The sequence below is a fragment of the Bos indicus x Bos taurus genome, chromosome 18 (genome assembly GCF_003369695.1).
Source record: "Bos indicus x Bos taurus breed Angus x Brahman F1 hybrid chromosome 18, Bos_hybrid_MaternalHap_v2.0, whole genome shotgun sequence".
In the NCBI taxonomy this organism is placed as follows: domain Eukaryota; kingdom Metazoa; phylum Chordata; class Mammalia; order Artiodactyla; family Bovidae; genus Bos; species Bos indicus x Bos taurus.
Window position 1 is genome coordinate 59270988 of NC_040093.1, and position 16106 is coordinate 59287093.

General features: G+C 46.5%; 1 protein-coding gene across 2 annotated transcripts in view; it reads left to right on the plus strand.

Annotated features, from left to right (window-relative positions):
• The first annotated feature begins 1091 nt into the window (after positions 1-1091).
• Positions 1092-16106, plus strand: part of MAF (MAF bZIP transcription factor) — a 352604-nt gene continuing 337589 nt past the window's right edge. For both annotated transcript variants that reach the window (XM_027513965.1, XM_027513964.1), the window contains exons 1-2: positions 1092-2433; positions 14440-14500. In XM_027513965.1, coding sequence (XP_027369766.1) covers positions 1304-2433; positions 14440-14473 — 1164 coding nt within the window. In that variant the 5' untranslated portion in view covers positions 1092-1303 and the 3' untranslated portion in view covers positions 14474-14500. The remainder of the gene's footprint in view (positions 2434-14439; positions 14501-16106) is intronic.

Below are 16106 nucleotides of genomic sequence, written 5' to 3' on the forward strand. Positions count from 1 at the left end.
GAGTTGGGGGGGAGCAGGCCAACCGTGGCCTGGCCGAGCGAGTGGCCGGCGAGCTGGGGCTCCGGAAGGCAGGCCTCTCTAGCTCCGAAGTAAAGCAAACCGTCCTCGCTGTCCACCTGGATTCCCGCAGCCCCTCCGGAAAACTCTGTCCCCTCTTGCACCAAACTTTGCTCCGGTCCTTGCAACCTCGCTCGGAGGCTGCGGCGTGGGAAGGGTTAAGACTGCCCGTCCCAGCTGACAGTCAGCTGATTGGGCCCTGATTGACAGCTCGGAAAAGTTTCCTTGTTTCTCGACTCCTATGCTAATCGCGGGCGCTCCCGCCGCCTCCCATTGGTCCGGAGTACCAGTCAATTTCCCATTTGGGCCTGACGTCACGAGTGCTATAAAACTCAGCAATAGCTTTAAACTCTTCTTGCTGGATCAGAGGCTTTAAAATCTTTTTTTTTCATCTTCGAGCTGTATAGCTCCGGCTGCTCGTCTGCTCGGTCTCCCCCCTTTTGCTCTGCGCCTCGCTTTTTCCCCAGGACTTCGCTATTTCGCTTTAAAAGAAAAAAAAAAAAGAAAGAACTCAACTCCCCCCCCCACCCCACCTCCTTTCCTCCAGCCCGGCTGCACCTCTGTCTTGCACTTTGCACGGAGGGAGGAAGAGCGCGAGGTTGAGGGAGAGGAGAGAAAAAAAAAAAAAAAAAAATTTTTTTTTTTTTTTTTAAATAAAAAAGAGCCAGGCAGAAGAGGAGGCGAGAAGCATGAAGTGTTAACTCCCCGGTGCCAAGGCCTGCGCCGCCCGGACAGCCGCCCGCCGCGCCTGCAGCCCCGAACGGCCGCCGCGCGCGCCCCGCCTGCAGCCGGGGCCAGCAAGCCGAGCCGAGCCCTCCTTATGCAAAGCGCGCAGCGGAGCGGCGAGCGGGGGACGCCGCGCACCCAGCCGGGTTCCTCCGGCTTCGCCGCCGCCGCCGCCACCGCAGCCCGCGGAGGACCTTCCCGAGCCTGAAGCCGCCGACTCGGCGCGCTAGGAGGCGAGCAGGCGAGGAGGGGCCGGGGCGAGCGAGCGAGCACATTGGCGTGAGCCGGGGCGGGGGGGAGGGAGGGCGGGCGCGGGGGGCGCGGGCAGGGCGGCGGGGGTGTGTGTGTGTGTGTGTGTGCGCGCTCGGAGGTTTCGGGCCAGCCACCGCCGCGCGAGCTAGAAGCGCCCCAGCCCGGCAAGCTGGCTCACCCGCTGGCCACCCAGCACAGCCCGCTGGCCCCTCTCCTGCAGCCCATCTGGCGGAGCGGCGGCGGCGGCGGCGGCGGCGGCGGCAGGAGAATGGCATCGGAACTGGCAATGAGCAACTCCGACCTGCCCACCAGTCCCCTGGCCATGGAATATGTTAATGACTTCGATCTGATGAAGTTTGAAGTGAAAAAGGAGCCGGTGGAGACCGACCGCATCATCAGCCAGTGCGGCCGTCTCATCGCCGGGGGCTCGCTGTCCTCCACCCCCATGAGCACGCCGTGCAGCTCGGTGCCCCCTTCGCCCAGCTTCTCGGCGCCCAGCCCGGGCTCAGGCAGCGAGCAGAAGGCGCACCTGGAAGACTACTACTGGATGACCGGCTACCCGCAGCAGCTGAACCCCGAGGCGCTGGGCTTCAGCCCCGAGGACGCGGTCGAGGCGCTCATCAGCAACAGCCACCAGCTCCAGGGCGGCTTCGATGGCTACGCGCGCGGGGCGCAGCAGCTGGCCTCGGCGGCCGGGGCCGGCGCCGGCGCCTCCCTGGGCGGCAGCGGCGAGGAGATGGGCCCCGCCGCCGCCGTGGTGTCCGCCGTGATCGCCGCGGCCGCCGCGCAGAGCGGCGCGGCCCCGCATTACCACCACCACCACCACCACCACCACGCCGCCGGCCACCACCACCACCCGACGGCCGGCGCACCGGGCGCCGCGGGCAGCGCGTCCGCCTCGGCCGGGGGCGCGGGCGGCTCGGGCGGCGGCTCGGGCGGCCCGGCCAGCGCCGGGGGCGGCGGCGGCGGAGGAGGAGGCGGCGGCGGGGGCGCAGCGGGGGCGGGGGGCGCCCTGCACCCTCATCACGCCGCGGCCGGCGGCCTGCACTTCGACGACCGCTTCTCCGACGAGCAGCTGGTGACCATGTCGGTGCGCGAGCTGAACCGGCAGCTGCGCGGGGTCAGCAAGGAGGAGGTGATTCGGCTGAAGCAGAAAAGGCGGACCCTGAAAAACCGCGGCTATGCCCAGTCCTGCCGCTTCAAGAGGGTGCAGCAGAGGCACGTCCTGGAGTCCGAGAAGAACCAGCTGCTGCAGCAGGTCGACCACCTCAAGCAGGAGATCTCCAGGCTGGTGCGCGAGAGGGACGCGTACAAGGAGAAGTACGAGAAGCTAGTGAGCAGCGGCTTCCGAGAAAACGGCTCGAGCAGCGACAACCCGTCCTCTCCCGAGTTTTTCATGTGAGTCTGACACGCGACCCCAGCTCGCCACCTTGATAAGCGCTCCGTGGGGGTCCGACTCGGGTGTGGGCTTGCAGTTCCAAGAGCCTTGCTCGCCGCCACCTCGCCCCCTCCCCTCCCGAGCTTGCCCCCGACCCCCACCCAGTTGTCCCTGCACACACACACACACACACACACACACACACACATTGCTCCGAGATGATGGTGGTGGTGGCGGCTGTTTTTGAGTCGGGGAGGGGCTGGTGGTCTGGCTCATGGATTGCCAATCTGAAATTCTCCATAACTTGCTGGCTTTTTTTTTTTTTTTTTTTAACATCCCCCCACCCCTACCCCTTTCACTTATGTTCAAAGATCTCAACAGAGTTCCTCATGCTCACCTTTGAAGCCTGCATCATTCACATATTTTTTTTCTTCTTCAGTTCATGAGCTGGTGTTCATTTTCTGTGTGTGTGTTTTATTTTGTTTGGATTTTTTTTTTTTAAAGAACTTTGAGTTTTTGGAGCTTGCTGTGTTGCCCCTAACTCACCCCCCCCCCCATCCTCCACCTTCACCCCCTTGCCACCCATCTCCTTTGAGATAAAAGAAAAAAAAAAGGCTAAGTTTTTTTCTCCTCCTGAGTTCTTCATATGAGATTGAGCTTGCAAAGGAAAAAAAAAAAATGTGAAATGTTATAGACTTGCAGCGTGCTGAGTTCCATCGGGGTTTTTTGAGCATTCTTATGCTAAAATAGAGGGAAAAAAATCCTCATGAACCTGCCACAATCAAGCCTGCATCAACCTTCTGGGTGTGACTCGTGAGTTTTGGTCCTTATGATGCCAAATCTGAGAGTTTAGTCTGCCATTAAAAAAAAAAAAAAAAACAACTCATTCTCATCTCATGCATTATTATGCTTGCTACTTTGTCTTAGCAACAATGAACTATAACTGTTTCAAAGACTTTATGGAAAAGAGACATTATATTAATAAAAAAAAAAAAGCCTGCATGCTGGACATGTATGGTATAATTATTTTTTCTTTTTTTTTTCTTTTGGCTTGGAAATGGACATTCGAAGACTTATGGCATTGGCATTCATACTTTTGTTTTATTGCCTCATGACTTTTTTGAGTTCAGAACAAAAAAAAGTGCAACCCTAGAGCCTTCTTCCCATGAAAGTTTGCATGTGCTCCAAAACTGCTTTGAGTTACTCAGAACTTCAGCCTCCCATTGTAAATGCACTGAAGGGGCTCCTTGTCAAAGATGTCGGAATGGGTTAAAAATTTTAACAAGGCCAACAGTAAAGAACTCTTAATGTATTCCTTTTAAATGAGAATGACCACCCCATTGGGTGGACTAAAATTGTGCTGTTGCCGAAAGCAGTCTAAAATTTATTTTTAAGAGAAAGAAATCTGCCCCATTATTTTTGTTTTGTTTTTATTTTTTTGGCTTTTGGTCATTGTCAAATGTGGAATGCTATGGGTTTCTAGTATATAATTTAATTCTAGTTTTTATAATCTGTTAGCCCAGTTAAAATGTATGCTACAGATAAAGGAATGTTATAGATAAATTTGAAAGAGTTAGGTCTGTTTAGCTGTAGATTTTTTAAAAGATTGATGCACTAAATTGTTTACTGTTGTGATGTTAAGGGGGGTAGAGTTTGCAAGGGGACTGTTTAAAAAAAAAAGTAGCTTATACAGCATGTGCTTGCAACTTAAATATAAGTTGGGTATGTGTAGTCTTTGCTATACCACTGACTGTATTGAAAACCAAAGTATTAAAAGGGGAAGCACCCCTGTTTATATCTGTAGGGGTATTTTACATTCAAAATGTATGTTTTTTTTTTTTTTTCAAATTAAAGTATTTGGGACTGAATTGCACTAGATATAACCTGCAAGCATATAATACAAAAAAAATTTGCAAAACTGTTTAGAACGCTAATAAAATTTATGCAGTTATAAAAATGGCATTACTGCACAGTTTTAAGATGATGCAGATTTTTTTACAGTTGTATTGTGGTGCAGAACTGGATTTTCTGTAACTTAAAAAAAAAAATCCACAGTTTTAAAGGCAATAATCAGTAAATGTTATTTTCAGGGACTGACATCCTGTCTTTAAAAACAAATGAAAAGTAAATCTTACCACAATAAATATAAAAAAATCTTGTCAGTTACTTTTCTTTTACATATTTTGCTGTGCAAAATTGTTTTATATCTTGAGTTACTAACTAACCACGCGTGATGTTCTTATGTGCTTTTCTTTCATTTTCAATTCTGGTTATATCAAGAGAAAGAATAATTACAATAATAAACTGCATTTTTTTTTTGATTCTGTACTCAGTTTCTTAGTGTGCAGTTTAACTGGACCCAACACTGCATTAGAAGTTTGAAAGGCATCCTTTGCTCTAAAGGAAGGAGTAATGAAGAAGTAGCAAGGCAATAATTCAGAGTTCAACACAGGCTGTTTTGTTAGTGCAGTCCTTCTAATAATTAGTAATACGTAAGGTAAATGCGATCTCTGAAAATCCCCCTCCCTGTCAAAGTTTTCAGTTTTTAAATAAGTTGAGACACCATTGCCCTGCTGGAAACAAACAAAAATGCCAACCGGAGAGCAGGGCCTTTTCAGCCTCGCCCTGAGCGTCTAATCCCCCAGCAGCATGCCCATCTGGAGAGAAATGAGCCCAGAAAGAGGGCACTGGCAGAGGTGGCTTGGGCACATATGCATTCGGTGGTCAAGATAAACAGTTCTTGCCTTTTGGCTGAAACTGATTATTTTTCTTCTTCCCTCACACGCCATGTTTTCTTGTTAGCAAGGCCTGACAAGATTTCACATCAACACTTTGAACACATCAAAGTTGTTGGTTTGTGTTTTTAACTTTGAAGGTCATTTGTCTTAAATAGGAAAAAGAAAAATCCTCCTCTCACTTACAGAAGTCCAAGTATATATCTGGGTTTAAACTGTGTTATTAAATCATATTTCCCCGTGCAAATTTAGCTGAGGGCATCTCCACGTAGATGAGCTGGTAATGATTGCAAAGCACCTTAGCTCCTGGAATAGGAGCGAAAAAATAATGCCTGATTGAAATAAAGGCTGTGGTTTGATTTATTGGTATTTCATCCCAACACAGGTTGCGAGTGGGGGCTCCCTGAAAAGATCGGTTGGAAAGTCTGGAGCCACCTTCACTAGCAGCATTGACCTATTTTAAAAAGGACACAAATTCATGCAACTAATGTTACAAATTCATGCAGTTTGCATTCTTCATCAACTTCCCCTAGATCGCTAATAGGATGTTAGACAAAGCCAACACTGTTTTGAAGATAGAGGCCAACACAGTGACTTCTGTTTTATTTTCTTTTCTGTCCTTTAAAAAAAAAGAAACAAAGATAATATTGCAACTCTGAACGAAGGCCTGATTTTGAGGAAAGCAGGTTGTGCTTGGCGCTGATGAGTTCTGGCTGTGTATCAGCCTTCCTTCCCTCTTTCACAGAAAATGAAGACAGAGGCTAACAGGGCATTTTGACCTTTCTCTCACTGTTAGCTTGGATAGGGACCCTGAATCCACACTTCATTTTGCTTTAACAGAAGTCTTAGTAAACCTTCTTCCATGTGCTTGAACTTAGCTGTTCTTCTCTGCTTCAGAGATTTTTTTTTTTTTTTTTGGTCTGATCCCAGCAAGGAGATTTGCAGTCTCCCACTGTAGAAGCAGAAATGGATGTATCACTTAGAGAGCCCAGCATCTGATGCAAGATTTTAGGCAAACACATTTTCCAGATAAGAGTGACCAGGATGGAGTTATTATAGTTATCTCATGGGAAATGCCACTTCAGAGAAAAATACAACAATTAGGTGTTTTGATAGGACCCTACAAGGCAGTTCAATATAATAAGCAGGTTTTGGGCCCAAATATGAAAAACACAGAGTGGCGTTGGCCAAAAAAAAAAAAAATGCGATTTTGGTGGCTGCCTTTAAGAGAAGTTTAACTCCTAATAAAAGGCGTTAGAAGAAGTAACCATATTTAGGGGAAAAAATTACTAAAAAGCTTTGAAATGTAATGTATGGTAAACACAAATACATGCTTTTTTTTTTTTTTTTAACCAAAAAATCCTAAATCCTGCCGGAGCGCCTTTATTGCAAATAAGTCTCTAATTCTTGTTGTTGTTTAAATCATGTAAGGAAATCTAGCTTTCCCTTCACACTGCATTTGAGGCTTTGTCTAAATAGTGTTAAAATTCCTTTCATTCCAAATGCAGAACTGAGCCCACTCACAAGTTGGAGCCATCTGTGGGACGTACCACATTTTGGAAGCCCCGAGATCATGTGCTTTACCCGTGTATTCACAAAATGAAATTTACATGAGACTTCTATTTATTATCATTATTATTATCACTGTCTGCGGTCATGAAAAACAGCCAACCCTTGACTTCTGTTTAATTTCCTTTTTTAAAAAGAGAATAAATGATTGTGTTAGAGACGAAAGGTATTACATGTATAACCTCCAGGCTAATGAACTGTGCCTTCTGTCTGAGGGTCTTAGGTACAGACCCACAGGAAACATGCTGGTGCTTCTGACTTTACAATGGCCAACCCAAATAGACTCGCTTATTTTCAACCTGTAATATTGTTTAAAAAAAAAAATCCACTGAAATTTACAAGCTATATACAATGGTATAAAGGGAAGTGTCCCAGAAGGTAACAGCCAGCATTTTAAAAGCCTATGGTAGACATGCACACTCTAAACAGTACTTTTTCACGCTTCATTGTTTCTCTGGCAGATAATTTTACTAAGGAAAAAAAAATTTTTGATTCCCGTCCCTAAGCAGATGCCACGGGCAGAAGCTTTAGCAGAGCCGAGCACCCTGGTTTCCTCTCGGGCCCTGGATAGTATTGTAATTATCAGTGATGTCAAACGTGGTCATTCATCAGGCAGAGCCGTAAGGGAAACTAGTTAGTTCCGTACACCCCTTCCCTGGGCTTTTCTTTCCTCCCCCTTCTCTGCTCTGGGGCAGCCACAAAATCACTTCCCATGTTTCCTTTTTTTCCCCAGGACCATGTAATAATTTTTTACAATGTATCTGACACATTAATAGACTGACATCAGAGAGGCAGAGGTTCTACTTCCTGTTCTCAGTGAGGAAATGATGTCTAGATAATCATATTTATTTGCCTTCCTGCCATAACCACCTGGGCTTTCAACAGAGGCCGTTCCAATGGGAAATACCGTATTTATTACCGAATGTGCAATTCTAAGGTTCTGATCTTTTCTTCCTTATACCTTCACCCCAGTAGTTTTTATTGACACCCGTCAATTCGAGATACTTCCGCTCTTAAATAGGACCTCCCCTTGCCAAACCACCAGCTTTCAGGGTAAACGTTGTGGACAGGGGCAAATGGTAACCAGCCTTGCAAACACGGGGTGCAGCTGTCCCAGGAGCCGCATTCCCCGCATGTCCTTGTCTGAAATGACCCAAGTGGCTTCTGACATGTTCAAAGGTTCGCAAGTCCCGAAGTTGGAAGGTTTTTTGCCGTTGTCTTTATGTTTTGGTTTAGGCCAGCTTACTTCCGTGTTCACCCTTGATGAAATGCACTCCACCCGCCATTCTAGGCCGATCAATATATTTAAAAGTTTGCTTGCCACATTTTGCCTGTTGGTAGTTAAAGACTAACCAAGATAGGTTGGAAGACTGAGGTCCCTGAGTGACAAGCTTTAGCCGGCTAATTTCCATGCCAGTAAAACACACAGCCAGGCTCGGAGACCTTACTTCTTACATAAATGTGCGATCAGAGAGGCTAGGAAATCTGATTCACCCGCTTTAGACTGCTCATCTGCCAGGCTCCCCACTGAGATTTACTTTCATTTGATTTGCTCTTAAATTTTGTCCCTTTTCTTTGAAGAAATAAATGCCTTCGTTTTTAGGGAAGAGACATCTCCATGAGAGGCTACACTTTTCACCGCTTCTGATGATTCTGCAGGAGGCTGCATGAATAATTTGGAGTCGGTGCCTTCCTTGCTGTCAATAGGAAAATGAGAGACACCTAAAGTTTGTTTCTCACCGCGGGCCCATCCCAAATTTAAAAGATGTCCCGAGTCCAACACTAGGCAGACAGGAGCCATCAGGGAGGTGATCCAGCCCTTCAGACCACTGAACGCAGATGTGTCTATTTGTCCATTTTTGCATGTGTTTAAAAAACAGCTGGAGCCTTCACCCACCTTTCAATAACACTGCTTTTCTCACTTTTGATATAAATCTTCAAAATCTAGACATCACACAGCCCCAGAAAAGGGGAATCCTCTCCAAGCCTGGCTCCACCCGGGGCTCGTGAACAAACCCAGCTCTGTCTGGGCATTTTTTTGTTTTTTGTTTTTTTTTTTTTCTCTCCAGCGGGGGTAAGGGACAGGGTGAGAGCGTTTCAGTCTCCCAGGCTGTCTCATGACTGTCAGGGCATAAAGGAGTACAGTCCGGCCACAATGTGGGAGCATCTTTACCCTTTCGAGAGGGACACAACAAAAAACAAAGCAAATCAAATTGCTCAGCACGAAGGCGTAGCAAAACCCGCAGCTCCCCGCCCGTCCCCATAGCGTCTGTGGGAGGTGAGAAATGAGGGAAGCCAGAGAGAGCTGTGACGAAGCCTTCGAAGGCATGTCCCCCAGCGTGCACATTTGCACAGGTGCAGGCCAGGTTCCGCTGTCCATTTCCTCCCTGTATGTTCACATGTGTTTCTGTTTTGAAAACAATTTTAGAGCTCGAACCCCAATTAAGAGCTCAGAGGAAATTGCGAATGTCTTAACTTTCGGGCATTTATGAATGTATCAGCCTGTGACTTTGCTGTGGGGGCATTTGGGACCAGTCGGATGTGCTGTGCCCATATTTCTATGGTCACCACAGTAGGTCTGATGGCATCGTGACAGTTTCATTGTTTAATTTTGAAAGCCCTTTGTGTGTTTTCCCTAAGTTTGCCCAATACAACAAGGCTAAGATAGGAAGAACACATCAGCGGCACACAGAAATTGGATCTTTCTATGAAAGTGCATCAGAGTTGGACAGTTTTTAGAAATTCACAAAATGCATTTTCCACAGAGAGGCTCTGATTGGAATGCACAGTTCTCAACCCAAATCATAACCATCTACCAAGCACCTCTTCCCCGTTCAACACACAGTTCCTTTTCCTTCCCTTTCTTTTTGTCAAATAACTATTTTTTCCCCCTATAATTAGGACTTTGGATTGCAAAATCACATTCCTCCCTTCTCCACAGATTCTTGGACCTTTAGTTACGATTAGAAAGGGGCATTAATTCAAGAAGGGAGGATGAGGGAGGGGTGATCTATGGAGGTTTGGGAGGGGGGAGAGGAGAGGAAATACTTCTGTGCTCACCCCCACACCCCCTTGGCCCCCACCCAGCCCAGGCCTGCCTGGGTGTGAGTTACACACGGGGGATTTGGATTCTGAATCTATTCTAAATATTCTGATCACCAGCCTTGAGTGTTTCCAAGCTGAGATTCCAAAGAATGGTTTTTCCTTGCGGTTGGTTCTTTCGGGTAGGAAATAGGCGAGGCCACGAAACCTTTGTAGAAGGGGGAGAGGAGGCGTAACACCCACCCCTGTCCCTGTCCCAAGAGAATGCTGAAAAAGAGGCCATGAAGGGTGCCCTGAGCTGAAAACCCTGGCCAGCAGAGCCGCATTCCCTTTTGCCCCCCTCAAATTTTTCCTCGTTCTCCATGCCTTTGTCCGCTTCCGGAAGCCTGGAGAAGTGGATTTCTGGTCTCCTTTGGGGGATTTTTCCAGGAAGCAAAGCGGAGCAGAGGGCAGCTAGCTGGTGTACAGGGGCTGGGCTGGGGTGGGGGGTGGTGGTGTCACTAACAGAGACCAACCTTGGCTTCTGACCCCTAATCGCCAGGGGTCAACTCTAGGTCATTCCCGGGGCCACTGCTTCCCATCAGACCGGATTTATTTGCAGGATGACTGACAGGCTGGTGGCAGACCCTGAGTCCCCAGGATCCCTGAAGACAACTGCCACGTCCTTAGCTCCAGGGCCTCGGCCCCTGATCGCCTGGCCCCTGGCCCATCCCAGGATCCTGTCTGTATTTCATGCCTAGTCACCAGGGCCATCAGAGAGACTCAGAAGTCACTGCACTGGACCGGAAAGCAGTCACCTAAGCTGGGGCTCGGGGCCCATCAACCCGCTCCTGTGCCAGTCCCCGTGTAGACAGAGGCTGGGGTGAGACAGAGCTGGGAGGTGGCTCTGGGGTGTCTAAGCATGGCTGCAGCTTCTGGGGCCCCTTCGCTCTGGGCAGCCCTGCCCAGCCAGGAGTGCTCTCCACCCTCAGGATCCCCTGGCCATCGCGGCAGGTGCAGAAGGACAGGGCTCGCGGGGTGGGGTCCGGCTGCCGCCTGAGGTCACAGGCAGTCCCCGCGTGCCCCAGGCCCCGGCGGCGCCCCAGGGTGGGGAGCGAAGGCTGAGGACTCTGCCCACAAAGCGACTCCCCTGTGAAATGGCCAAGCCCACCCCTGCGCCTGGGGCACCACTGGTGATCACTCCTGGTGCGGCCGGGGCCCAGCCCGCTTCTTGGACGTGTACTGGGATTTGGTTCAAGTGTTCCAGGAGGACCACCCGAGCCGCAGTGGAGGCCTTGAGGACGTGCAAATGACCTGCTCTGCTGAGCTAAGGGGTGGGCGCATGGAGGGAGGAAGCAGGATTCAGTCCTAACACGCTCCTCCTTCACTTGGGACCCTCACACCACACTCCAGCCACCCCAGGAACCTTCTGGAAGTAAGATCTTCAGGTCCAGGTCATTTGGTTTTTACTCTGTTAATTTTCTGGCCCATTTTCCAGATCTAGCTTTATTTTATTTTTCCCCTTCTCTGGTTACAGACAGGGTGAAGGGGCAAAAGAGAAAGGGAAGGAAATCCAGATAACCTGCTTTAAGTCATTCTAGAAATCTCCATACTACAGTTGGGATTTGCCTTGATACCCTTTGATGCTTATTGTAGGGGAAAGCCACTCAAGCAAACTTCGTTAGGATCTCACCCATAGCTCCAGCTACAGGGGCTCGCTTGCATTCCCGGGTTTAACACAGTGGCTGCTGAATCTCAGACACTCAGGAACTGTCTGCAAAGGACAAAGTTTAAAATTACTCATTTCAGGAAAGAGCCCCTCCATGTGGGATTTTTTTTTTTTTTCCCCTTATAGGGACCTTCAGTTTTTTAGATCCTTCAGTGTAACATAATTAAGCATCTCTGCACCTTCTTAAATAAATTTCCCCTTTTCCCCTTCTTCTCCTCTTAGGGAAGGATTCATAAATGTGCAGATATATATGATGAAAGGAATGCAAGGGTCTCGGCATCTGAGCCGCTTTTACATTGCCAGATTCCACTAAAGTCCTTTTTGCTAGGATGGGGGAAGCCTGCAGTAATGATTCTCAGATGAAATGGGTTAAAAGATGATGGTTGAGTCTGTTTTCAGGCAGTGAACCCAACATATTCTTTCATCTGCCATTTATCTATCTATCTACCTTCTTGTGAAGCTCTTTAATACATTGTAGAGGGGGAAGCTATTAAAAGATGAATCTGCAGTTTCCACATCAGGACATACTAATGAGCACACGATAGGAGTTCCTCGGTCTACTCCACATATTGGTAGGCAGGAGCCAAACCTGGCCTGAATGGCCGAAGATGATCTTCCCATAAAACCTTGGCCCGACTTGGCATGACTCAGGGCAGTGAGGAGGTGCGTGCTGACCACCTGTGTGTTCTCAGGGCACCCTGTGCACTGTACTGCTCACGAAACCTTTTCAAATCTTCCTTGGAGTATCACTGCACATTCCTATGCTATTTAAAAAGTACCATTTAATTGTTAGGTAAATAGATCCCGCTCGTGGAGGCTCTGTGCTAGCAGATGGCTGGCCTGGACTTCATGGTGCAGTCCAGCTCGAGAGTCTCCTCTCTGCTCCCAGGCGAGGTCCCCTTGCCCCCTCCATTCTTCCCTGGTGACTAGGCTGGGTGAAGGTGATGAGGACAGAACACGGTATTGGCTTTTGGACCCTATTCATGTGTGCGAACTGACTCTCTCTCCCCTGCTTTGGAAAGTAAATGCTTTGATAACAGGATGGGTTCCCCAGGTGGCCAGTGAATAGAGGTCATCTTGAGGAAAATGACACCAATGATCTAAAAAGGACATCTACTTTATGAGATTTCAGGCAAGATGCCAAATATCACATTTAATGAGGCCCGATTCTTTTTCTCCAAAAATAACAGAGGCTATCAATGAGCTGGTCAGGAAGGCAAAGGGGCATTTTTGCAAAGTCTCGGTTCAATTATTGCTTTGTAATATTGTTCTAAAATTGAAGAATGCTTCACGAGTCTATGATGTCATGTAAAATATTCCTTGCAGAAGCTTAACATATGTTTGCAGTGCCCCAAAGGAATTAAAAATATTCCCTCCACAATCTCTGAAGCTTTTATACTCTATTCACTTGTGTTTAGAACGGAATCTGTTATTCCTAAAGGTTGTTTTTTTTTTTAAAGTAAACTTATATGGGAAGTTTTGTTTTGTCTTCTGTTTGTTTTTTGAGATTAGCCACTTGAACTTGAAATGGAGAACAATTGATATCATGGATAACACTTCCAGGTTTTATAACATCAGTATGTTTCTTGTATCTCTTCTTTTTTTTTTTTTTTTGGCATAGAAATAATATATTTGGCAAAAGATTAGTATATACTCTGACATGAAAAAGAGTAGTTTGTGCCTTAATGTTAAAAAAATCACTTCTAACATGAAATGTGGATGAAAGCCCGTAAATGTATTTGGGACAGCTCTGACAGATATGAGTCCAAATTTATTCATCTGTGTTTTAATGCATAGTCAGACTGTTTAGATAAAGGACATTGGAAAAATTAGAGAGTTACACTAAATGAAAACTTAAGTAAAAGAGTCGATGTCAGTTACAGCAGCCGAGATATTTCAGCAGGTGTATGTATCGTGTATTTTTTTCACACCAATTGTAAAGTAATTCAAATAAAAGTGGGGCAGATTAAAGAAGAATAACTGAATCTCCACACTGGAAAAAAAATTAGATCGACTTACTGGTTTATCACAGTTATTGTACACAGATTTGTTCTAACCATGTTGAATTTTTTAAATTAGATTTTAAATATATTTTGACAGTCTGCACTTGTAGAGTATGGCTAACTATACAGAGAAATGACAGGTCTGCTTTGTTATTAAACTGCTGTCTGGAAAATATTGGACTCCGTACAGTAAATGATAATTATTTTGCCACTTACATTAGTACAGCTAATAGCAATAAGGGGTTTTTGAACCATAGAAAGCTGAACTACTTTGAATTACTGTGCTTTGTTATTCACTGTGAAGCAAAAAAGACTTTTTTTTTTTTTTAAAGCAACCTCATTTTCATATTACCGTTCTAAGCATTCCCTGCTACTAATTTAAACAGAGTGGAAGTTAATAAATAAAAGAGTGATCTCTAAACAGTTGTATTTGTTAAGAGAATGTCTGCAGTTAAGGTCAGCAGTACTAGCAGAATAGACCCTGTCTGTGGAAGAGGAGGGGGGAAGATGGAAGAGAATCGGTCTAGGTAATGAAGCCAGGGAGAAGTGGGCCAGTTTGGTTCCCCAAGGGATGCTCGGTCTGAACACCTGGGGGACACCCATCAGAGACCTTTCAGTCCTCATCCATTGTGAACCCGGGATCACCTGGTTCTCTGAGCTGAGGGCAGCTGCAGGGCTGATGCTGGCTGCCAGGCCAGGTGGACATCACTGTCTCCACCTTCACAGGCTCAGAGGCAGGGTGGAGGGGGTGCTGACGCAGCACACCACGCCGTTCTCTTCCATGCGAACCCTTCCTCTGGCAGGGCTGAGACCAGGCTGCCAAAGCAAGTGGACCTAAATTCCTCTTCTTTGGCTCTCATTCTGCCCTTCTCCTAGCTAGTTAGGCGGCCTTGAACATGCTGTCCTTATAAAGCCCTCTTCCTGGTTATTAATGACCCTTTGTTTATTTTAATATATTTACTGAATCAGGTACCCAAGGGAATCCTCTACATCAGTGATGTGAAAAATCCTGTTGCCCGAAGTCAAAGAGGTACATCTTGATTTCTGATTTGCATGTGCTTGTTTTAATGCATTTTCCATGAGGGAGCGAGCGAGAGAGTGAGGAATGCGGATCATTCTCCAGGTGTGAAAGTCTCCTGCTTTCGTAGCCGTAGTGTCTGGGTTTCACGCGTACATCGGTGGTGATGCCAGATGCTGAGGAGAAGGCTGGCGACTGCGAGACGAGCATGCATGCCTTTCTGCGCTGTTGTCTTCACGGAGGCGCAGGGTACAGAGCTCTCAGCCAGTCTGAGCGGATCTCAGACCTTCAGCCTGAACCAGCATGAGTCTCTCGACTCCCAAAGAGCTGCTCAGTCTCTCTGCCCGAATGTCAGACAATCTGGGCCAATCTGTGCCGTTAGAATCTGTGGCCATTGGCCGGCTTCACATAACCATTCCAAATTTACCGTCTCCTATAACTCACTGCATGCTCACATTTGGAAAAGTTAGTGTAATTTCAAAACACACTGTGTCCCTCCTCTGTGTCCAAATGTGAGTTTGGAGCCACTCCCCACTAGGCTGAAGGAGGATATGGGGGTCAGAAATCTGATTTTTATTGACAAAAAAAAAAATTGAAATTAAGCTATTTAAATGGGTTTGCAATTACAAGGTTCCCAGGGTGAATTTAATTATGAATCCTACTCGTTTGGAGAACCAGACCAACACTCTTACACCAATAAGTATTTAGCATTATCATTTTATGTATTCCTGTTACCTCTTATTGGCTAATGGAATGAAGTTTGATTTTTTTTTTAATGAAATTTGCTTGCTGAGAAATTTGCATGAAATACAGTTTTTGGTTTAAGTCACACTGTCAAATTGCTACTCTTTGCCAAGGAGACACTTTAAGAATCCAGTGAATTGAGAATGTCAGAAAACAGACCCACATTTTCCCCCCAGTCTTCAAACATGGTATCTGATTACTTACTTTTACATACTGTTATTGGGAAAGTCTTTGAGTAACTGGACTGTGACTGTTTAACATGATTTCTTTCCTAGCCTTAAACAAAATTAACATTTTCTTTAATAGTTCTCATATGTAGATTTTTAACTCAGTGTATACCATTGGGATTAATTTGTGTGTTCTCGTGTATGCATGCTGTATCAAAACTTTATCCCTTTCCTCTCTCCCTGTCTTTATAATTGAAGTTTGAAAGCTATCTATTAAATAGGATGATCAAGACCCACCGGGCAGGTTTTGTTACACTGAAACCATCCATTTTGAGCAAAGAGTTAATGAACTTTTAAGGCAAGGTTCACACGGGTCTTGACCCCCCCCCCCCCCGGTAATACTTCATATAAGGTTACTGGTGGGAGAGAAATCAAATTTCAGCTGTGCACATGATTGACAGGTGAGAACCAGGACGAGAAAGGCATTTGGCCAGATGGGGACATTGGGTAGGAGAACAATTCCTCAAAGTTATTCTGTGATATTAGATATTATAAGTGGATATATGAAAAGTTTAATATGTGATACTCTTGGGAGAGTTAGTTTATTTTTAGAAAGTCACTTTGGTTAAGAGATTTCAGTCCCGGAAGCCAGAAATGGGCAACTGTAGTTTTCTACTCTCCTGTTGATTTCTATTACGTACAACTTC